The sequence below is a fragment of the Mastigoproctus giganteus genome, chromosome 2 (assembly GCF_048544385.1).
Source record: "Mastigoproctus giganteus isolate SK-2022 chromosome 2, ASM4854438v1, whole genome shotgun sequence".
Taxonomy (NCBI): Eukaryota; Metazoa; Arthropoda; class Arachnida; order Uropygi; family Thelyphonidae; genus Mastigoproctus; species Mastigoproctus giganteus.
This window is the reverse complement of record NC_143576.1, coordinates 107,341,511-107,365,761: the sequence shown is the minus strand read 5'-3', so window position 1 is coordinate 107,365,761 and position 24,251 is coordinate 107,341,511. Positions and strand designations below refer to the sequence as shown.

Sequence of the window (24,251 nt, the reverse complement as noted above, 5' to 3'; positions counted from 1 at the left end):
TGAGTTTAAATGATTAAGCTCCTTTTCTTTACACAGACTACTATTTACATAAGAAAGCCCATCGAGAGTTTGAAAGGATATTTATGAGAAATGATTTCTGTTCTGTATGCTACATTTGTGATCATCTATGGTTTGAAAACGACCCAAAGAAACCAGCTGCTAAAGATGTACCACTGATATGCACTGCACTTCCCAATGTTGATGGGATTCCTGTGTGTAATAGTTGCAGAGGATCACTTAAGAACAACACCATTCCAGTGCTATGTAAGTCGAATGGCTTTGTCCCAGCAATTCCATCGCATTTACCGAACTTGGATTTAGTGACCGTGGTTTTTTTCAGTACAAAGCATCAGGGCAAAAAGATGCTCCATTCTTTTTGCCTGTTCCATGATGCTTTGCACTGGTTGAATCATGTTATTTATTTTTTTTATTTTAAATTTTGCTTTACTTTAAATTTTGCAAGATATCCTTTCTTTGGTTACCAAAAGGTTTCTGCCATGGGTGGTAATGGTTAGCCGAAAGCCACCTAAGTGGTATGCCCCGAATCAAACATTTTTCTGCAACCAGCTGGTTTATGCCAGCTCTGAGCACATCCAAGATCGCCTCCCATGATCCTTGGTGTGATCTCCTCTCCTGACTCCGTGCTTTTTGCCTTTCCCATGATGCTTTGTGCTGGTTGAACCATGGGGAAAGGCAAAAAGAATGGAAATGGAATTACAGAAAGTAGCTGAGTTATTGTCAGACTCTATACAGAAAGTAACTGATGCCATTTCTGTTTCATAAAATCATGACAAACTGGTTTTAAAATTTGTTTAAAATCTGAATTGGTTATTTTATTCTATGAAATTTATTTACATTTTTATCTAAAATACAGTAATAAATATTCTAAATACCTATTTGTTTTATGTTAATGTTTGTAGTTTTGTGTTTGTTTTGTTTCTGTTAATAAAATATCAAACATTATGCAAAGAGTATTTATTAGTACAGTCAGTTCTGCTATAATGCGAATTTTCTCCAACGCAATTTTCGCGTTTTATGTGCGATTTTGTCTGCGAGTAACACCAGGTGAACCCAAAACTCGGCACCAAGCTGAATGTAGCTCAGCTTGGTGCCAGCAATATATAGAAGTTTACGAAGCTTAAAATATGTCAAACGTCAAATGTGTGAGATCTATATTTCCCATTTACTATAACTGTATTGGTTGGAGACACAGTTGTCATTCGCTGTATTCACAAGAATTTTTGTTCGAACAGAAATTTCGTGAGAGGGGATAGCATAAGCGGAGCAGCACATTTCTGGAGGTCACTACCATAAAACAATTTGCAGGTTCTGGTTTATTGGGCTTTTCTGTTAGTGCAGTCTAATTATAAATGGGTAGTAAACTTGATCTTACAGCATTTGCAATAGCAATAGCTGAATTCTGTGGGTTTTCACATTATGGTGAGATGTGCTTCCCCTTCCTCTTCAATCATATAAAAAACAAATAAATTTTCAGAATCTTCTCTTTTGTGTGTGCCATGTTCGTTGTTATTAATTGCTTATCCTTTTTACTGTTTTAAATTTTACAATAAAAAAAAACCCAAATCTGAACAAACAGAAATATTAATTAGTATGTATAAATTACAGTAATAATTAAGCTATGTATTTAAGCGTACACAAAAAAAAAAAAAAAGTAAAGTGCAGCCATTATCAACCCACTGCAGGGTGGAAGCCTCCTCAACAATTCATGCTGAGGGAAATGGACCATAATCTGCCACGCTGGTCCAGTGCGGGTTGGCAGATCGACCGTATTCAGCAGTCAGGGGCTTGAACCCCGGTCTACTCAAAGAGCGTGTGCTACTGCACTCCCACTCCTGTTGGAGTCTGTGTAAGCGTACACAGACTCCAACCAATACAACAAAATGGGAAATATAGCTCTCACACATTTGAAATATGACATACTTACATGCGAATTCAATGTATGAGGTGATAATAGTGTGTTTCTGCCTTAAAAACAGAAACGTACTATATATTCTCACCTTACACACACACACACACACACACACACACATGAACCTCATGTATCTCTTACCTCAGTTCACCCACGTGTGCTATCATACAATTGTATCTTGGACTGTTCTCCCGGATTTGTTAACTTTTCTTTATAAAAAGTATACTCACACAGCATCTCAGATATGGGTAAGCATCCTGGTTCTAAGAAGCCAAGTAGTGAGTGCAAGAAGAAAGCATTAAGTATAGAAGAGAAACTTGAAATAATAACACGTTTTGAAAGAAATGAAAGAACGTGATATCTCAAGAGCAATAGGCTTAAGTGACTCTACATTGCACACGATTAGAGACAATGCGGCAAAAATAAAAGCTACGTGTATACCTGGAACAATTTCAAGTGCCAGAAAGTTAATTAGAACAAGGCCTAAAGAAATAGAAGAAATGGAAAGACTGCTAAGCATATGGATTGAACACCAAACCAAATAAATAAAAAAAATAATAAAAAAAAAAAAAAAAAAAAAAAAAAAAAATCAGGAGCAAGCTTTCTCACAATGAAAGAGAAAGCACTAACTATATGTGAAGACCTTAAAAATAAATCACAAAATCCTGCAGAAGTGGCTCCTTTTAATGCTAGTAGTGGCTGGTTTAGTGGCTTCAAACACCGCAATTGCAGATGAGGAAGCAGCAAAGGCATTTTCTCTTGTGGTACAGAAAATAACTGAAGGCTGTGGCTACGCATTGGATCATCAGATTTTCAACCTGGATGAAACAGGCCTCTATTGTAAACTTCTTCTCTAAGGCCTCTATTGTAAACTTCTTCTCTTCTGCCTTAAAGAAAATCTTCTCTAAGGCAGAAGAGCATGCATCAGGATTTAAGACTGCAAAAGATCGCTTAACTGTGATGTTCGCTGCCAACGCCAGCAGAGACTTGAAGTTAAAACCAGTAGTGGTTTATCACTCTGCCTATCTGAAAGCTTTAAAAGGAATTGTGAAATCCAGCCTTGGTGTTCACTACAGGTCTAGCAAGAAAGGTTGGATGACTCGCAAAATATTCACTGATATTTTAGTTGAAGCTTACCATGATGTTTTCAAGAATTATTGCAAGAAAAAGAACTTAGATTTTAAAATTCTAATAATTCCTGATAATGCAACAAGCTATCCTCAGACTTGCTGAAATCTCTCTGAATATCAAATTCATCTTTTTACCTCCAAACACAACCTCTCTACTAAGGCCCTTGACCAGGGTGTGATAGCAGCATTTAAGGAGAACGTTCAAGATGTTAATTGCTGCTACTGAAGGTGACAATGCACAAAATGTTATAGAATTTTGGAAGAGATTTAACATCAAAGTTGCCATTGATATGATTGTAGAAGCCTGGAATGATGTAACAAAAGACTGTTTGAATCGTGTGGCAGAAACTTATCCCTCACTTAATTCGTGATTTTGAAGGCTTTGAACCTTCACAGCAACTAAAACAAATCAAAGCAGGTTGTGTTGCTCTTGCAAAAGAAGTTGAAGTAGAAAATTAAAATGTAGAAAAGCATCTAGAGTCTCACAATGAGGATCTATCTACTGAAGACTTGCAACAACCTTTTTGCAGCCAGTCAAGTGGAAAGTCAATATGAGGATGACGACAAAGTCCATGAGAATTTAAAACAGCAGAGTTATCAGCTGCTTTAAGTGGAATTGAAAAGCACCTGCAGTGGATTGAAGATAATGATTATAGTGCTGAACATAGTAGGATAGTGCTTGGTGGCATTCAGACCCATTTGGAACCATACAGGCAGTTCCTATATGAAAGACTGAGACAGGAAGAGCAACAAAAGCTAAATAGCTATTTTAGAAGAAAGAAAAGCAGGACAGTGAATCACACCCTTCCACATCGTGTATAACAACATTTTGTTCTAAGAATGATAGCCCTCCTCCTATCTCTTCGCCGCCGACCGGGCTAGCTGGGTGGGTAAAGTAACTGCCTGGCAACCCTAAGGTCGTGGGATCGAATCCCGCCTCTGGCTTGGATCAAAGTACTGCAAAAACCTTGGGAGGTGCATATGGCCAAAGATGCCGATGAGCCAACAACTACCAAAAAAAAAAAAAAAAAAAAAACCCAACCCCTCTTCGCTATAACTCACCGGCTACAGCCCTTCACGACACCCACTTGAAACAAGCAAACTTCATATTTTTTCAAGGTAAAGTGCTATATTTACTGTAATATTTATTTAGTTATTAGAAATTTAAGATGTTTCAACCTGTGTCAGCAATTTCATTGGGTTTCTAGATTTTTTTTTAGTGTTTTACTTACCAGACTGAACATTTTCTTTGAGTGCTCCACCCCTATCTCTATTTTTCCCATATGTCTTGTTGTTTTTTAATGTGCAAAATACCATAATGTGGAGATTTTCAGGAACACATGTACCATGTTACAGCAGAACTGACTGTATCCACAATGGTTGATCCGAAATATTTTTACGAGTCATAATTAAAACATGATGACATAGATGGAAAGTGCAATGTTGAGTCAGTTTGGTGTGACAGAAGCACTGGAAAAGCAAAAATTAGAGTAGGAATGTGTTATAGGGTTAATGACTCTAATGTGTACAATGAACAATTGCACAGAGAATAGAATGGGGAAGTAAATCAGAATGTCTTATAATGAGGGATTTTAACTTGCCAGATATTGACTGGACCTTGTGGGTTTGTCACTCACACACTAGCAAGGCTTTTGTGTATTTATTGGATGACTGTTTTCTACAGCAGCATGTTAGAGAGGCATTAGAGGAAATAATACTTCTTGATCTGGTTATCAGCAGTGATTATTAGTGCATTAAGAATTTGCAGATAAAGGAACCACTAGGTGGCAGTGATCATAGTGTACTGATGTGAGATTTACTTAAAGATATAATTACCATCAGGAGTAAAGGTTTTTACTTCCTGAAAGGTGACTACAATGGTCTCAGACAGTTTTAAACTTTGTACAGTGAGACCAACTGATAATGTTACTGACAGAAAATTCTAAGTGGGAAGAATTCAAGGAATTAATCGTGGAAGATACAATGCTTTTCATACCGAATAAGAAATATTGTTCAAGATATAGGCCTAAATGGATGTCAGATGAACTAATAAGAATCATGGCAGAGAAGAAAATGCATGGGATGCATATAAAGTATCAGGCAACACTATGACAGATATAAGCTAGTTTTTAATCAAATCACACAAAGGAAATTAGGCAAGCGAAGGCAGGTTATGAGAAATCTTTGGAAAAGGATGCTAAGAAAAACATTAAGGACTTCTTTACTTATATAAACTCTAGAAGGAAGGGAATGAATCAGATTGGTCCACTTGATATCAATGGTTTGACTGTTGATGATCCTACTCAGATAGCAAACAAATTGAATGAGTATTTTGCATCTATATTCACACATGAGGTAAAGGAGAAAAATGCCAGACATCACACATAAGAAATTATCACAAAATTATTAAGCACCCTGTTACAATTTATCAAACTGAAACAGGTTGTTTAATAATTTTGTAATAACCAAGAGCAAAGTGGAAGAGAAATCGTTGAAGTTAAACATAAGAAAGGCATCTGGGGAGGATGGGATCTATCCAGTTATATTAAAGGAGGCAAAGGAAGTAAGCAAACCCTTAGCCATAATTATGAGAGCATCCTTGAACTCAAGGGGAGTCTCCTTGGACTGGAAATGGCAAATGTATCCCCAATTCATAAAGGGGGATCTAAAGGTGACAGAAGTAATTACTGAAGATGTGCAAATGTATCTCCAATTCACATAGAGGTTTCAAAGGGTGATGCAAATAATTATAGATCTGTTAGTTTAACTTCTGTTCTGGGGAAAATAATGGAATTGCTGGTTAAAGAGGTAATGGTTTAAGATGCAATACAGGATCATCTAGACAAGACTGCAGCAATAATTCAGACAGAGCATGAGTTTGTTAAGGGAAAGTCTTGTCTGACAAATTTGAATGGATACTATTATGTGGTTACAAAGGAACTGGAAGAAAAAAAAAAAATTTTGATATCATATACACTTGGTCGTCGACTTACGACCGGCCCCACTTACGACCACAAAAAAAATAATAATAAATAAATAAATTAATAATAAATCAGGAAATCAGTACTGGTGACACCCATAACCCAGGTGAGGAGGCACATAAACCAATTAAAATGTAGAGAACGTTTGAATTTAACCTCATAGAGAGAGAGATAGCCTAGGCATAGAAACGAAGGTATATTCAGTATCACTAAGTAAAAGATAAAAACATTACTGTATTTAAAATGAAAAATAAAAGATTATAAAACTAAATCATAAAGATGATAAAAAGATTAGAAAGGTTAAAAAATATATGGCCGACATATGACCAGATCGACTTACGACCTGTCAGTCAGAACGGAAGTCGGTCGTAAGTCGACGAACAACTGTACTTGGATTTCAGGAAAGCTTTTGACACTGTTGCACATAGAAGATTACTGTATAAATTGGAGCAGCATGGTATTAAGGGTAAGTTGCTACAACAGATAAAAGGGTGGTTGAGTGGGAGAAGACAGAGTGGTAATCAATGGATGCTGCTCTTCATGGACTAATGTTATTAGTGGAGTCCCACAGGGATTGGTGTTGGGCCCACTGTTGTTTTGTATATTTATGAATGATATTGATGAAGGTATATCAGGCATAATGTTGAAGTTTGCAGATGATACAAAGGTTGGCAGGGTTGTTAACTGTTAATTAGTTAAACCAGTTAGTTTAACTTCTGTTCCGGGTAAAATTATGGAGTCACTGGTTAAAGATGCATTGCAGGATCATCTAGACAAGACTGCAGTAATAATTCAGACACAGCATGGGTTTGTTAAGAGAAAGTCTTGTCTGACAAATTTGATAGGATATTATGATGTGGTTACAAAGGAACTGGATGCAAAAAATAATTTTGATATCATATACTTGGATTTCAGGAAAGCTTTTGACACTGTTGCGCATGGAAGACTACTGTACAAATTGGAGCAGAATGGTATTAAGGGTAAGTTGCTACAATGGATAAAAGGATGGTTAAGTGGGAGAAGACAGAGGGTGGTAATCAATGGGTGCTGCTCTTCGTGGACTAATGTTATTAATGGAATCCCACAGGGTTCGGTGTTGGGTCCACTGTTGTTTTGTGTATTTATCAATGATATTGATGAAGGTATATCAGGCTTAATTTCGAAGTTTGCAGATGATACAAAGGTTGGCAGGGTTGTTAATGACAGTAATGGCAGTGTGCTACTGCAACAGGATCTAGATGATAATTTAGGCAGATGGGCTAAGAAGTGGCAACTGAAGTTTAACCTTGACAAATGCAAAGTACTGCATATGGGTAGAAGTAACCCCAGAGAAACGTACCACTTAAGGTGGTAGAAAATGAAAAAGACCTGGGAGTAATTGTGCAGTCAGATATGAAGTTTTCTGAGCAATGCAGACAGGCTGCCAGGGCAGGTTATGGGGTTTTGTCAATGATATATAGGAATTTTGCTAACAGGGAGAAGGAGGTGATTGTCCCTCTGTATAAGGCAATGGTCAGGCCACACCAGACCTGTACTGCGTACAGGTCTGGAGGCCTCATTTTAGGAAGAATGTAGATTTACTTGAGCATGTACAGAGAAGGGCAACAAGACTGGTGAGGAGAATGAAGGGATCCTCTTACCAAGAGAGGTTTAAGTTCTGCAACTTGCAGTGGCTGGAGACTAGGCACCTTCGTGGTGATCTGATTGAGGTGTATAAGGCTTTGAATGGGTTGAGCATGCTGAATTCTGATAGGATCCTTCCAATTGTTCAGATTATGAACCTAAGGGGCATAAATTCAAATTAAGAAAAGACAGATGCAAAATTGATGTGTGGAAATTTGCCTTTAGCCAGCGGGTGGTTAATTGCTGGAACAAACTTCCATCTGTCGTTGTGGAAGTTAATAGGTTAAATAAATTTAAGGAGGAACTGGACAGGCACTTGGAGGGAATGGTGTGATTTTTTTTTTTTTTTTTTTGGCTGCTGCTGTATAGGCTCATAACACTTGCTTTCTTGCATCACATGCCACTACTACTACTTTCTTTGCTGCCTCTAATATAACTGGATAGACTCCCATCCACCACAGGGTTGAATGTGAACCAAACTTCAACAATTTCTTCTCCACTTTGCTCTCAGTTATTACAAAATCACTTAGCTCTCTGTTAGAATTTGATAAACGTCTGGCATTCCTCTTGTTGAATAACTCCTCATGTGTGAATGAGGATGCAAAATACTCATTCAGTTTACCAGCTACATGAGCATGATCATCAATAGTTAACCCATCTATGTTAAGTGGTCAAATCTGATTTATCCCTTTCCTTCTAGAGCAGAGGTGGGCAACTTTTTTCGTCAGCAGGCCGAATGAAATTTTCGCATCATGATGCGGGCCGGAATAGATTGAACGATTTAATAAAAAAAAAAATCAAACCTAAAAATGTTATATTACTTGAATTACCAAATTATTAATGTATTTTAAAAAAAATATCTGAATGTCCAATTATCATTGAAAATGCGGCATTCGGCATCAATTTTTCTTTTTTTTTTTTAATTGGCTCATTTTATGGGCTATAAATTATATTAAATTAAAAATTGTAATAATTAGAAAAGGCATAAAACATAAAATATCTCGCACCAATATTATTTTTTTCAATAAGAAGTCAAACCCCAAAGGAACTTCGTTCGATCGATGCTACAATAATATTTAGGAAATAACTCTTTGACGCTGCGTAGAATCACTTGGTTACTGTTGTACTGGCCGCGATTCCCGATTGAACCGAATTAAGCTGAATGTTTACGGCGAGTGTAGTCAGGTATGGATTTTCTATATTTATGCATTTACCGAGGGGGCCGGATTCAACATCATCACGAGCCGGATGTGGCCCGCGGCCGGCTGTTGCCCACCCCTGTTCTAGAGTTTACACATCAGACACATAAGTAAAGAACTCTTTGCTGTTTTGTTTTTCTTCGCATCCAAAGGTTTCTCATAATTTGCCTTTGCCTACCTAACCTCCTTTGTAACTTGATTATAGACAAGCTTATATCTGCCATAGGCTTCTGTGTAATTTGATAATTTATATGCATCCCATACAATTTTCTTTTCTGCCACAAGCCTCATTAATTCATCTGACATCTATTTAGGCTTGAACAGTATTTCTTAGTTGGAATGAAAAGCCTAGTAGCTTCCAAGATTAAGTCCAAGAAGGCTTCCCATTTAGAATTTAACGTTGGTAACCTCATCAGTTGATCCTACTGTACAGAATTAAAAATCTGTCTGAGACCCCTGTAGTCTCCTTTATGAAAGCAAATGCCCTTCCCTTTAGCCTGGTTTTGTTATTTGTTTTGTTATTTGATTTTTAGGAGCATTAGCAACTAAGGCCATACTGCTCCGGGATATGTGGTGGTCATTTCGTGACCTTTCCGCATCCTTCGTATTTGGTGGTGACGGGCTCGAACCCCGGTCTAATCAAGAAGCGTGTGCTACGCACTGCTGCTCCTTCCCACCTGGCTACGGAGGCAGCTCCCTTTAGCCTGGATAGTAGTTACATCTTTAAGTAATTTCCATATCAGTACATTGTGATCACTGTCACCCAGTAGTTCCTTTATCTGCAAATTCTTAATGCGTGAATAATCACTGCTGATAATCAGATCAAGAGTATTACTCCCTCTGGTTGCCTCTCGAACATGCTGCTGTAGAAAACTGTCATCCAATAAATCCAAAAAAGTCTTGCTAGTGTGCAAGTGACCAAACCACAAGTTCCAGTCAATATCTGCAAAGTTAAAATTCCCCATTATAAGACTTTCTGATTTATTGGAACTGAACACTGCATTGTCCACCAACATCAATTGGATGCACTTCCTTAGATTTTACGTGTTTCTTAACTAACAGCAGAACCCTTCCTCCCTTTCTGTCCTATCTATACTTTCTGCACACACTGTACTCCCCAACTCTGATATCCCAACAATATCTGCCTTTGATGTCTTGACTTGCACTTCAGGCTCAAATTTATTAACTATATTCCTAGCATTGGTGTACATGCAAGTGTACATGCACCTGTTTCTACTCTTAGTTACCTTCACACAGTCCATGTATTTATTTGTTCCATTATGACTTCCAAGAGTCCTGGAAATCATCATTTGCCTTGCTTTCCATGCTACTGCTCATTCTAATAGAAGCAGTGCAAGAATCACTTTTGCCTCTGCCAGCCACCACTGTTAACCTTTTAGTCTGTGTATCCCCCCAAGCTAGTAGTTTTCTGACCCACCTAACACTGCCTCGATAACATCAGCAAATATTCTTGTTCCCTTTCTATTTAAGTGTACCCCATCTCTGTAGAAGCAGTCTCTCCTGTTAACAAGCACAGACCAGGCTGAAAAAAAAAAAAAAAAAAAATTCTACCGCTTGAGCCTTGCACAATCTCTCCAGGGCCGAATTGATCGACAAGGCTCTCATCATATACTTCCTCCTATTGTGTCTGGGCAGAATTGCAGACACTTTCACATTGAACCGTAACTCGCGACTTTTTTTCATCACTGACCTGTACTTGTTGAGAACTTGTTGATTTTGACTGGTTGCAGCATGGGTTCAGAAGTGAGAAGAATTGCAGAACCCAATTCAAAAGAAGAATTGCTTATGTAAGTATCTATAGAAAAGCATGCAGCAGTAACAGAATGCCTATAAGCCAGAGAACAGAGAGACAGGTGTTTCCACTTAATTAGCCTGACTGCCCTGTTTTGAATGGAGACTGGTGGCCTGAGAGAAGTTGTGGGCAACACTCTAAATGTGAGAACAATATTTCATAGCAGGATGGCTTTAATATTTATACAGAGTGATAAGTTGTTTAGAGGAAAAGTAATGCTGAGAGCAAAAAAGAAAATCCACTTTTTTTAAATGATGAAGAAGCAGCAATATTTATGATGTGCTTATGCCAAGAAAGATTACGTCAGAGTGATCCTAATAGAAATATGTGATCTTATCTAGCAATCTGAGTGTCATCAAAGATAAGCATAAGGGCAGTAGACTCCTTTTTGAGAGATGCAATACATAACCGAGTTTTAACAGCCCAAAATTAACTACTTTATCATTGTTCTCATTGGAGAATTACATGGAGATCAGCATTTAAAGAACTGGTGGTGGATATTTGAAAAGGTGATGTTTGTGCAAGGCAAGGTTTCTCAAACTGGAAGGTGGATTGTAACTTGCTGTCATTAACAATATGGACAGCATTTAACATCAATGGAAGACGGTCATTAATATACAAGAGGGAAAATAGTGGGAAAAAGAACTGAACCTTGGGGAACACCAGCAGAAGTTAGAAGATCATCTACCACCACTCACAGTGAGTGGTCAGGGAGAAAACTGGATATCTAATTATAAAAAAACAGTCAGCAATCCATAGGATGGAAGATTGTTTAGAAGACCTTTATGCCAATTGTGATCAAGACTGTCAAGAGCAACTGATTGAGTTTCATCAAAATCTTCCATTTAATTTGTCCATAGATGGATAACATAAGCCAGTATATCACCAGTGGATCGACACTGATTGAATTCACATTGGTGATAATTGATCAGATGGCAGGTTTTGGGATAATTTAGGAAGTTGCTGTTTCTATGGATTTCTCCATTGCTTTGGAAAGAGTAGAGGTAAGTGCAATAGGATAATCACTGGATGGAAAAGATTTGTTGCCCTTTTTAGGAACTGACTGGATATCAGCAAATGAATTGTAGGAGAGAAAACACCAGAAGAATAAGTCTAAAAAGGTGACACAAAACAGGAGTAAGTTCAAAATAAAAGTTGTGGGGAGGGAAGACAATTTTTTTGTGGAAACTTGTCTACAAAAAACTTAAATTATGTACTGCCAGTTATCATTATTCTTTATATTACTTCTTCCTGATTTGGGGTTTCACCTCGTGACAGGTATTGTTACCAAGTACACAGGGTGGTTGTTGTTATGTCTGATGTTACTGTTGGTCAAGGGTGGTTGTTGTTATGTCTGGTGTTACTGTTGGTCAAGGGTGGTTGTTGTTATGTCTGGTGTTACTGTTGGTCGAGGAACTCTGACTACCCTACAGGTGTTCAGGATTGTGACTTTCTGGAGTTCCTTATAGTGTTCACTGGAAGACCTATTGCTGCTAGGCTGTTGTGTGGGGTCTTTGATACTATACAGGTGAATTTATTATTATTATTAGCCATATGGTGCAAGACATACTAACACGTTGACACGATGAATTTATTATTATTATTATTAGCCTTAGGGTGCAAGGAAGCCTGAGGCTTATGCTGCACCAGCCAAAAAAAATTTCCAAGTTACCCATCTTTGGAGTGAGAGAAGTAGAAAGGAGTTACCAAGAAACAGAAGAATGATGATATCCAGCTCACGACTCTGGGTGTTCCAAGTCCATACTCACCAGATGTGAGCGCTTGATGAAATTTGTTCTACACAGCATTTATAAGACTATTTTCAATGGGAAGTTGTGAACATATAAGTCACATACTGCCATAAAGTAGTTCCTCATTGAGCAAAAGAACAAAATATTTTCCTCTTATTTCACACTCTCTAAGCATAAAAATGTCTTAGCATTTTTACGCTTAGAAAAAATTGGCAGCAGAAATTAAATAAAAATTGGCAGCAGAAATGCCTAGGATAGTGTCAGAATCATCGTTCTGGTTTAGTCTGCTATGGTAACCAATTTCCAAATGGTAGTGGAAGCCAATTTTGCTTTTTAACAAAAGACTACTCCAAAGTAATATACTAAAAGTCTACATAATATTTAATAATGCACCATGCAATGAGCTATTATTTGAAGCTTACCTGCTCATATGACATAAACTTTATAGCACTTTCAGGGGCAATCTTCATTACATTAATGCCATTCCCTCGCCAAAGTGACTTTATGCTACCTTCTTTTAACATAAACCTAAAACACGATAACATTGACGAAAATTCGTGCCCTTTTACCTGCAAAAAGATGTTTTAATTTTTTTTTTCACCCTATAAAAATCAATAAAAATAAGCTTACTTTATTTCAATTCACAGTCCAGGTGTTAAATAAACTGGTGAATAAGACCAACACATTTAACCCACTGACTCAGAAATGAAATAGAAAGCTACAGCTCATAAAACATAAAATTTTTAGGTTAAAGTACCATGAAATACTTATCTAAGATTATAATCTCTTAGATTTAAAAGCTAAAAACAATCAATTAAAAAATAATAATTTCCAAATTTATTCCAATTAATTTTAACTTATTTCCTTTCACCTATAACATATGACCAAATCCTGACAATAAGACAACCAGCAGAATATAACTTGTTTCTCATGTCATGTAATAGTCAAGCTTACCATACAGAAGACTGATGATGAGTTGTACATAGTCATTTTTATTCCAGTCAATGGAGATTTCTTGAATTTTTAATAGAAAAATAGGGGCAAAAACTTTATTTGAAAGTGTATTATAGGTAATTGCTGGGTAAACATGGATTTTAGGGCACAAAGGAAGAGTTGAAGCATGCTGCATGCACTGACTAATACTTTAAGTATTTTTTATATTTAAACATATGGTTTGTTTGGCGTAACTAGGCTACTTCTATATCTGGGTCTATTGTGCTACTCATGAAATTAGTCTGTAAATAACAAATATTCTGTTAGTTACCTATTTGGAAAATTAAAACTTGTTTCTAGAAAAAAAAAAAAAAAAAAAAAAACTCTACTGGAAACCTTGAAAATTATGCATTACTAATTGATGGAACTTGGGCAACCTCATTATTTATTAAAACTCCATTTTTCAAAGTTAACTTGCACTCTGCCTATCATCCATTGGGGCAGTAAGATATTTCAGTTCCCCATCAAACAAGAAAAGTCTTCTTACTTCAAATAATCTACAACTTCAGAATAAAACTGTCAAATAATCTGGGTCAAATATTTTGTCCAACTGTTTAAACTGAGTGAGCAGCTTTTTACTGAAATACTCAAATCATGGCAACATAGGGTGTGCTATCAAAAGGTTTTCAGACTAATAAAAATAACTAATGTATAAGTTAGTACAATTGCATCATTTCAGTACATAGTCAACTACTTAAGTAGTTATAAATTGGCATCATTAAATATATCTCATATTGTGAATACCTTCACGAGTTGCCATGATATTGCACTACTTCGATTAAGTAACACTTCGCCATAGGAGAAGACTATTCTTACTTATTCTCAGCAGATACCATCACCCATACGGCACCATTTCGGAGCTTATTGGCTCCTCATCAGTGGGTGGGCAGGTACCCTGGTGTGAAGGCATTCACAATATGAGATATACTTAATGATGCCAATTTATAACTACTTAAGTAGTTGGCTATGTACTGAAATGATGCAATTGCACTAACTTGTACATTAGTTAAACCCTTTACATAACATGTGGCTTTAGCCCTAAGCCATACCGTAATCTAAATTACTCCACACCATCAGGCATCTCTCATATTGTAGATTTATACTTTGCAACTGGGTTGTCATCATTGCAACACCAGGGTACCTGCCTACCCACTGATGAGGAGCCAATAATCCGAAATGGTGCTGTATGGGTGATGGTGTCCACTGAGAATAAGTAACAAGTCTTCTCCTATGGCAAAGTGTTACTTATTCGAGGTAGTGCAATATCATGGAAACTCGTTGTGAAGGTATTCACAATATGAGATATACTTAATACTACTTAAGGAGTTGGCTATGTACTGAAATGATGCAATTGCATAACTTGTACATTAGTTAAACTCCTTACATAACCTGAGGCTTTAGCCCTAAACTAATAAAAATAATATATATATATATTTTTTTTTTTTTCCCAACAACTCAATTAATTTCCGTTATATCTTTTTTTTTTTTATCACTCCAGAGGAGGATTTATTATTATACGTGTGGATAGGCACATAACGTGCCTTTTGAAAAAAAAGTTCCTGTGTGAAGTAATACACCTTATCCAGTGATTCTGCAATTGTTGGAAACATATCTGAAATCCATGTTTTATCGCTTGTAGTGCTGCTTTCAATTTTGGTTGGAATTCCTCCCTTTCGATTCAAATTTTAGCCTTGATGTTGTTGTTGGAATGGAGGTTTATATGGAACAAGGGATACTATGGACATTTGTGCCTCTAACTTTAAAATGACAATCAGCATTACAAAGAAAAGAATTTAAAAGTAGTGGCATAAATTTCAAATTTACTGCTTTTAGATAAGTGAACATTCACTGATCTAAAAGAACATTCAAATCTATGATATTGGCACCATTGCCAATGTCATAGATTAGGCTTAATGGTTCTATTAAGGTAGCAAGGAAGAGATTCTAGCAGTAGATAAGGAGCACATTCCAGAAGGATATGTTTTATAGTAAATGGCAATGTAAACAGTGTGATTGATCATCTGCACATTCTAGATTTCTATAATTGTAGTTTATTTGTAAAAATTTATTACAAGTTTGGGTGCTCCAGAATAGAACCAACTGTTCATTACATAGTCCTTGTATGATCGACTAATAATCAATGGAGGGAATCAGAATGGAGTCAATGTCTACAGGATTTCTTGCTACTTAATCTGCATGTTTATTTCTGGGAATTCCAATGTGCCTTTGAATCCAACAAAATGTAATGGTCTGTTTATTGTCACTGAGTTGAAATATTTGTGATGATTTATATTACAGTGGATCTGAATGTTTAAAATTGTTTTCTAGCACCATCACTGCATTCATGGAGTCTGTATAAATTATGGTCTTTGGCTGAAAAGGTTAGTTAAGTTAAGTAGAGTTAACTAAGGTCTCACATTTAACCATCCCTTCATCCATAGCAGTAGCTTGCCTTAATACCAAACTGCTCTAATTTGTATAGAAGTCTTTTATGGGCAACAATATCAAAAGCTTTTCTGAAATCTAAGTATACGATGTCAAAATTATTATTATTATTTTTTTTTGCATCCAGTTCCTTTGCAACTCTTTCAGAGTATCCAATCATACTGACCAGGCAAGATCGCCATTAACAAATCCATGCTGTGACTGCAGTAAAACTGCACTCCTGTCTAGATAATCCCACATTACTTCTTTAACTACTTATTCCATTCATTTCCCTAGAAGAGAAATTTAATAGATCAGTAATTACTCATATCACCATTGTGAATATCTTCACACATCTCCAGTCCGTAGAGATCTCCCCCTGAATCGAAAGATGTTTTTGCCTAGGGGGGGGGGAAATTTTAGTTTTACAGTTTTGTATTTAATTATGCCTAAGGGTTTGCTTAACCCCTTTTCTGCCTCCCTTAATATCAGATAGATCCCATCCAATGCAGGTGCCTTTTTTTGTTTAACTTTGACAATTTCTCTTTTATTTTCATCGCAGTTATTACAAAATCATTTAGCTCCCTGTTAGAGTTTGATAAACTTCTGACATCCGCTTCCCTAAAGAATTCCTCATGTGTGAATGCGGGTGCAAAATACCGATTCAGTTTGTCAGCAATCTGAACAGGATCATCAACAGTTAAATCATCAATATCATGTGGACCAGTGTGATTCAGCCCCATGCTTCTACTGTTACTATAAATAAAGAAGTCTTCACCATTAATTTATAAATGCAAAATACTGCATATGGGTAGCAGTAACCTAAGAATAATAGACCAACTGAGTGGTTTCACACTGAAGTCTGTGGAGAGCAGAAAAGGTCTATTAGCAATTGTACAATCCAATAGGAAGCTCTCTTAGCAGTGCAAATAAGCTGCTAGGACAGCTCATTGCATTCTGTCACTGATATACAAGAATTTTTTCAAGCAGAGAAAAGGGGGTAATTATCCAACTGTATATGGCAAGGGTTAGGCTCATCTTGGATATTGCACACAAGTCAGGAAGTCTCATTGTAGGGAAGGATATAGAACTGTTGGAATGGGTGCAAAGAGGAACAAGTTTAGTCAGGGAAATAAAAGGTACTCTTGCCAAGAAATTCTTCCTTTCTGCAAATTGCAATAACTGGAAACTAAGGACCTGCAAGGAGACCTGACCAAAGTGTTAAATGGATTGAGTAAATTAAATGCTGATGAAATTCTTACTCTAGAACAACAGACAAAGGATATTTATTTCATTTAATAGTAAAAATTGGCCTATTTTAAATCTTGTCCAAATAGATCTTTGTTTATGTGGAGGCACAGTAGATTGGACACTATTTTAATGCACTCAATATTCTGACTTTACAGATAGTCTCTTTTCCACCACTGGCCCAATTCAACCTGGACAAGCTATTTTTTTGGGCAACCATAACCATTTATGCCCTACAAAATTTTGTGAATTCGAACTCATAAGGTATCTTAAGTTATAATGTATGCCTAAGAAAGTATAAAACTTTGTTATATTCAGATCTGGAATGTACATAGCCTAGTAAATCTTACATTACACATTGACCAATTCTGTACATGTAATGTTTTCTCTAAATTGTGCTGTTTCACTGATACTATCTTGCTGTATATTAGATCATCTCTCTCTCTCTCTCTCTCTCTCTCTCTCTCTCTCTCTCATATTTGAGACGTTAATTATATCAAAACTTACTTCCTCTTAAATAAACACTGCGGAAATTTCTTATGTATATTGGATCGGTACGACAATCTTGAAAATTATTGGGATAGCAACAGAAACTGTATACCTTGATTCCTTATGTCTGATATCGCCTTGGGGACTTTTGTAATTTCAACTTAAATTACAACCTAGGAACACTGTTTTTTTGATGGCTATATTTATATAGTCCTATTTTTCACTAATGAATCATTTGTGTTTTTTACAGTTTTGTATTTAATTCTGTTACATTAGCTACAGGAGACAAGAGGATGTGTAAGCAGAATACACGAACCCACCAATGAGTTCACAGAGCCTCTACATCCCAATTCCACTCTCACCTCCACGGGGTGGCCCCTGGGACCTGAGCATCCTAGAGGAAGGTTGGGTTTCAACTCCAGTGGGAATCTAGGTCAGGTGCAGACGAGAGAAGGAAGGAAGGAAGGAAGGAAGGATATGTAGGGCCTTCCCTTCAACATGCTATGAAGACAGGGCCTACATATCTGGTTACCAGTAGGTAGGCTGGTAATCCGAGTTTTGGTGGCAGAGGAACCTAAACAGGTTAATGGCAGCAAACGCAGCTTCAATTAGAGGAAGCTACTACCAACAGCAATGGAAGACTACCCTGTAAAGTAATCCCAAGAAATCAAATGATGAGCGAGAAAGAGAAGACTGAACGAACTGGAAAAGACAAAGGTGAAGACAGCTCATCAGAGGAAGTGACCATTCACAAGACTGAATTACTGGATGATGACATTAGCTAGTTTAAGCAACCTCAACTGCCTTTCAGATCTTAATTTAACTGATTTGGGACTATTTTATAAATAATTAATCACTCTAAATTTTTAGTCTAATATTTGGAAAAAAAATGCATGTTATAGAGGGCCCCATAAATAACTTATTTTGGCTGCTCCCTTTGCAGTCTATTTTTATATAAATTTTAATATTTTAGAAATAATTGTTGTCTTGACACTGGCCAAGTTGATCATTGTTGACATTTTATTATTTCTCATTTTAAGTGCTGTTATTACAAAATATTAATTCTAAATATAAACTGATGATTGCTCACCTTATTTCAGTTCTGGCCTCATGACAATTGTCATGCAGTATCAAATTATTTATTATTATACAATTATTTTGTGTGCTAATGCTAATTTAGCATTAGTAATTAGTGGTGTGTATATATGTATATACAGGAGGGAGTATATGATGGAGTTTAGGAGGGAGTATATGATGAGAGCCTTGTCGATCAATTCGGCCCTGGAAAGATTGTGCAAGGCTCAAGAGGTAGAATTTTTTTCAGCCTGGACTGTACTTGTTAACAGGAGGGACTGCTTCTACAGGGATGGGATACACTTAAATAGAAAGGGTGCAAGAATATTTGCTGATGCTATCGAGGCAGTGTTAGGTGGGTCGGAAAACTGCTAGCTTGGCGGGATACAAAGACAAATAGATTAACAGTAGCCACTGGCAGAGGTGAAAGAGATTCTTGCATTGCTTCTATTGGAATGAGCAGAAGCCTGAAAAACAAGATTCAGGATATTTCAGAGACTGCTGGGAGTCATTGCGGTACAAGTAAACACATGGGTTGTGTTAGGGTAGCTAAGAATAGAAATAGGTGCATGTATACTTGCGTGTACACCAATGCTAGGAGTTTAGTAAATAAATTTGATGAATTTGAGGTATTGCTCAAAACATCAAAGGCAGATATTGTTGGGATATCAGAGACTTGGTGTCACACAGATATAAGGAATGCAGAACTGGAATTTGGGGAGTACAACGTCTACAGAAAAGATAGACTGGATAGGAAGGGAGGAGGGGTTATGCTATTAGTTAAGAAATACATAAAATCCAAAGAAGTGAAGCCAGTGGACATCGCTGGACAGTGCAGTGTCGAGTCAGTTTGGTGTGACATAAGCATTGGGAGATCAAAATTGAGAGTAGGAGTGTGCTATAGGCCTAATGACTCTGATGAGTATAATAAGAAACTGTACAGGGAAATAGAGTGGGCCAGTAAATCAGAGAGTCTTATAATGGGAGATTTTAATTTCCCAGATATTGACTGGAATTTGTGGGCTGGTCACTCACACACTAGCAAGGCTTTTGTGGATTTATTGGATGATTGTTTTCTACATCAGCATGTTCGGGAGGCAACTAGAGGGAGGAATACTCTTGATTTGATTATCAGCAGTGATTCTTCATGCATTAAGAATCTGCAGATAAACGAACCACTACGTGGCAGTGATCACAGTGTGCTGAAGTGGGATTTACTCAAAGAGGTAACTACCATTAGGGGTAAAGGGAAGGGTTATTGCTTTCATAAAGGCGACTACGATGGACTGAGACAGTATTTAAATTCTATACAGTGGGACCAACTGATGATGTTACCAACAGTAAATGCAAAATGGGAAGCATTCAAAGAACTTATCTTGGAAGCTACTAGACTTTACATACCAACTAAGAAATATTGTTCAAGGTTTAGGCCTAAATGGATGTCAGATGAACTGATGAGGCATATGGCAGAGAAGAAACATGCATGGGATACATACAATTTAACACATGACACAGAAGCCTATGATAGATACAAGTTGATCTGTAACCAAGTTACAAAAGGAGGTTAGGCAGGTGAAGGCAGATTACGAGAAATCTTTGGCAAGGGATGCAAAGAAAAACAGCAAAGAGTTCTTTACTTATGTAAACTCTAGAAGGAAGGGGATGAATCAGATTGGTCCACTTGATATCGATGGGTCAACTGTTGATGATCCTGCTCAGGTAGCTAACAAACTAAATGAATATTTTGCATCGACATTCACACATGAGGAGTTATTTAGCGAGGGGAAAGCCAGAGGTGTATTCAACTCTAGCAGTAAGCTAGAGAATCTTGTAATAACTGAGAGTAAAGTGGAGGAGAAATTGTTGAAGATAAACACAAGAAAGGCACCTGGGGTGGATGTGATCTATCCAGTTATATTAAAGGAGGCAGCAAAGGGAGTAAGCAAACCCTTAGCCATAATTATGAGAGCTTCCTTGGACTCAGGGGAGGTACCCATAGACTGGAGATGTGCAAATGTGACCCCAATTCACAAAGGAGGATCAAAAGCTGACACAAGCAATTATAGACCTGTGAGTTTAACTTCTGTTCCAGGAAAATTAATGGAGGCACTAGTTAAAGAAGCACTGCAGGATCATTTAGACAAGACTTCAGTTATAGCTCGGACACAGCATGGTTTTGTTAAGGGGAAGTCTTGCCTGACCAATTTGATTGGATACTATGATGCAGTCACAAAGGAACTGGATGCAGAGAATAACTTTGATATTATATACTTGGATCTTAGAAAGGCTTTTGATACTGTTGCACATGGAAGACTGCTGCACAAATTGGAGCAGTGTAACATTGGAGGCAAATTGCTGCTATGGGTAAAGGGGTGGCTGAGGGGGAGAAGACAGAGAGTGGTAATCAATGGACACTGCTCGTCGTGGACTAATGTTATTAGTGGAGTCCCTCAGGGCTCAGTGTTGGGTCCATTATTGTTTTCTGTATTCATAAATGATATTGATGATGGTATATCAAGCTTAATGTCGAAGTTTGCAGACGATACAAAGGTAGGCAGGGTTGTCAAGGACACTACTGACACTATGCTGCTGCAACAGGATCTGGAAAGGTTGAGCAGATGGGCTGAGAGGTGGCAAATGAAGTTTAACATTGACAAATGTAAAGTACTACACATGGGAAACAGCAATCCCAGAGCAACATATCAACTCTTTGGTACTACACTGACAGTGGTTAGAGAATGAAAGGGAATTGGGGGTGGTTGTGCAGGCAGATATGAAGTTCTCTGAGCAGTGCAGATGGGCTGCAAGAGTAGCTCATGGTGTATTGTCAATGATATATAGGAATTTTTCTAGCAGGGATAAGGAGATGATTATTCCCTTGTATAAGGCAATGGTCAGGCCACACCTAGAGTACTGTATACAGGCCTGGAGGCCTCATTTCAAGAAGGATGTAGAGCTGCTGGAACGAATACAGAGAAGGGCAACAAGATTAGTGAATGGAACAAAGGGGTGCTCTTACGAAGAAAGGCTTAAGATTTGCAAATTACAGTGTTTGGAGACTAGGCACCAGCGAGGTGATCTGATAGAGGTGTATAAAGCATTGAATGATTTGAGCATGCTCAATGCTGATGGGATTCTTCCTCTAGCTCAGAATAATCACCTGAGAGGGCATAAATTCAAATTGAGGAAAGACAGATGTAGGATAGACGTGCGGAAATTTGCCTTTAGCCAGCGAGTGGTTGGTTGGTGGAACAGACTTCCATCCCTTGTCGTGGAAGTTGATAGCCTAAATAAGTTTAAGGCTCAGCTGGACAGGTATTTTGAACGAACAGAGGGGTGAAGTGGGAGTGGTTTTTTTTTTTTTTTCTTTTTTGGCTGATGCTGCATAAGCTTGCTTTCTTGCATCAAATGCCTCTACTAATGCTAATGCTACACAGCACAAATGTATATAACATTTTATTAACGTGTCTGTCTCTCTCTCTCTCACCCTCCCCGGCACCTCCGTAGCCAGGTGGGAAGGAGCAGCAGTGCATAGCACACGCTTCTTGATTAGACCGGGGTTCAAGCCCGTCACCACCAAATACGGAGGATGCAGAAAGGTCAAGGAATGACCACCGCATATCCCCGGAGCAATATGGCCTTATTTGCTAATGCTCCTAAAAACCAAATAACAAACAATCTTCTCCCACTTCACATACCTCCAAGTCCAAGCACTGGTGATACGGGATGGCACCCACTGGTATAGCATTATCTCCAGTGGGTGTAAGATTTTGCCCTTCTCTGGACAGTTATCGATAGGGCCAGGCATTGGGAAGCAGCTTTCCAGTTGATTGCTGTTTCCTAGTGGTAAAGAGGCCAAACAACAACAGAAACAAACATAATTCATACACACATTGCCGTTTTTAAAGAGTTTGTATCTTTAGAGTTAATCATGGCTGAGCTCAATTTATGTTCCTGGTGCTGCCATACGTTAAAAACCACATACATACCAAGGGTTTAGTGTCAAACAACGTTACCTACAAAACTGCATTTTTTCTTTGAGATGACTTTAGTTTTACTTTATACAAATAATAATGCATATCACATCATAGAACTGCATCTCTCTAGTAATTTAAAGTTAGCTTGGGCTGTAAGTACATTTCTGGTAAACTACGAAAATGTCAAATTACTTTTTCTTGGTTAATTACAAAAATGTTCCCTACAAAATGATTTTGTAGTTAACATTGTTTGACACTAAACCCTTGAGACAATTGGGGACATTTAAACTGAACAAGAAATTGGTTGCAGGATAGACGTGCAAAAATTTGCTTTATTCAGGGAATAATTGACTGTTGGAACAAACTTCCATCTGGAGTGGTGGAAGTGGGGAGTTTGAATAAATTTATTTAAGGATTAGAAGAATTGTTAGAGGTATGAATTAGTATTAGTAATGGCTGCATGGGGCAAGAAAGCCTATGGCTTATGCTGCACCAGCCAAGAAAAAAAAAAAACAAAAAAAAAAAACTAATAATTAATAAAATAAAAGGAAATTAAACCTGTCATCCTATGTGTTTCCCTCACGTGGAGGTACTATCCAGATGACCTTTGAATTTCCCCAAACTGTCAGCCTCTACCACCCATGTAGGCAACTTATCGCAGTAATTTATAACTTGCTGGCTAAAATAAAACTTCCTGCAGTCCAATTAAACATCCCCTCCCCCTTACTTTAATTTATGTCCCCTAATTCTGGCATCATTTGTAATCTTGAAAATTTCGTCCTCATTCATTTTACTGATGCCTCTCAGAGCCTTAAACACCTCAATCAAATCTCCTCTAAGGTGTCTAGTTTCCAAACTCTGCAACCCACATATATGAAGTCTTTCTTCATAAGGACGCCCTTTTACCGATCTCACCAGGCGAGTTACCCATCTTTGCACCCTTTCAAGAAGCTCGATGTCTTTCTTTAGGTGCAGTCTCCATACTTGAACACTGTATTCCAAGTGTGGTCTAACAAAAGCCTTATGCAGGGTGTCTCAAAAATACATGGCATAATTTCAGGAATGAGTTCCTCATATGTAGACAAAAATATTTTATATCAACATAGTTCCGGAAATGCTAGGTTTCCGAGTTTTGAAGGTCTGTCGATGACACTTAACTGTTCACATCACCTTATAGTAATTGTTCAAAATGTCCACCTTCTGCCTGAATACAGGCCTCACATCGACGTCTCATGGACTTGCAAAGACGATGCCAAATTTCTGGCATGTTTCGTATTGTCTCACAACCTGCCACAATTCAATTGCGGAGAGTTTCCACATCAGCTACCGAAGTCGAATACACCAATGACTTTAAATGGCCCCACAAGAAGAAACCTAGTGGATTTAAATCAAATGAGCATGGAGGCCGGGCAGTTGGTCCACCTCTACCTATCCCCCGATTGCTCCTGATTTGGTCGGAATGGAAAACCACCAGATTCTGTCAGTACCTTGTGATGAAGGAAATCATCTGCGGGAGATAAGACATTCCAGTTAATAACTTGGCAACCAACCATTTCCGGAACTATATTGATATAAAATATTTTTATTGTCTACATATGAGGAACTCATTTCTGAAGTAA

The 24,251-nt window shown here is 37.6% G+C and overlaps 1 protein-coding gene across 1 annotated transcript in view; it reads right to left on the bottom strand.

The window, feature by feature from the left end:
- Window positions 1-24,251, bottom strand: part of LOC150089485 (mitochondrial adenyl nucleotide antiporter SCaMC-like) — a 279,984-nt gene that overhangs the window by 92,098 nt on the left and 163,635 nt on the right. Inside the window, exon 6 of the mRNA XM_090368618.1 lies at window positions 12,850-12,996. Coding sequence (XP_090224744.1) covers window positions 12,850-12,996 — 147 coding nt within the window. The remainder of the gene's footprint in view (window positions 1-12,849; window positions 12,997-24,251) is intronic.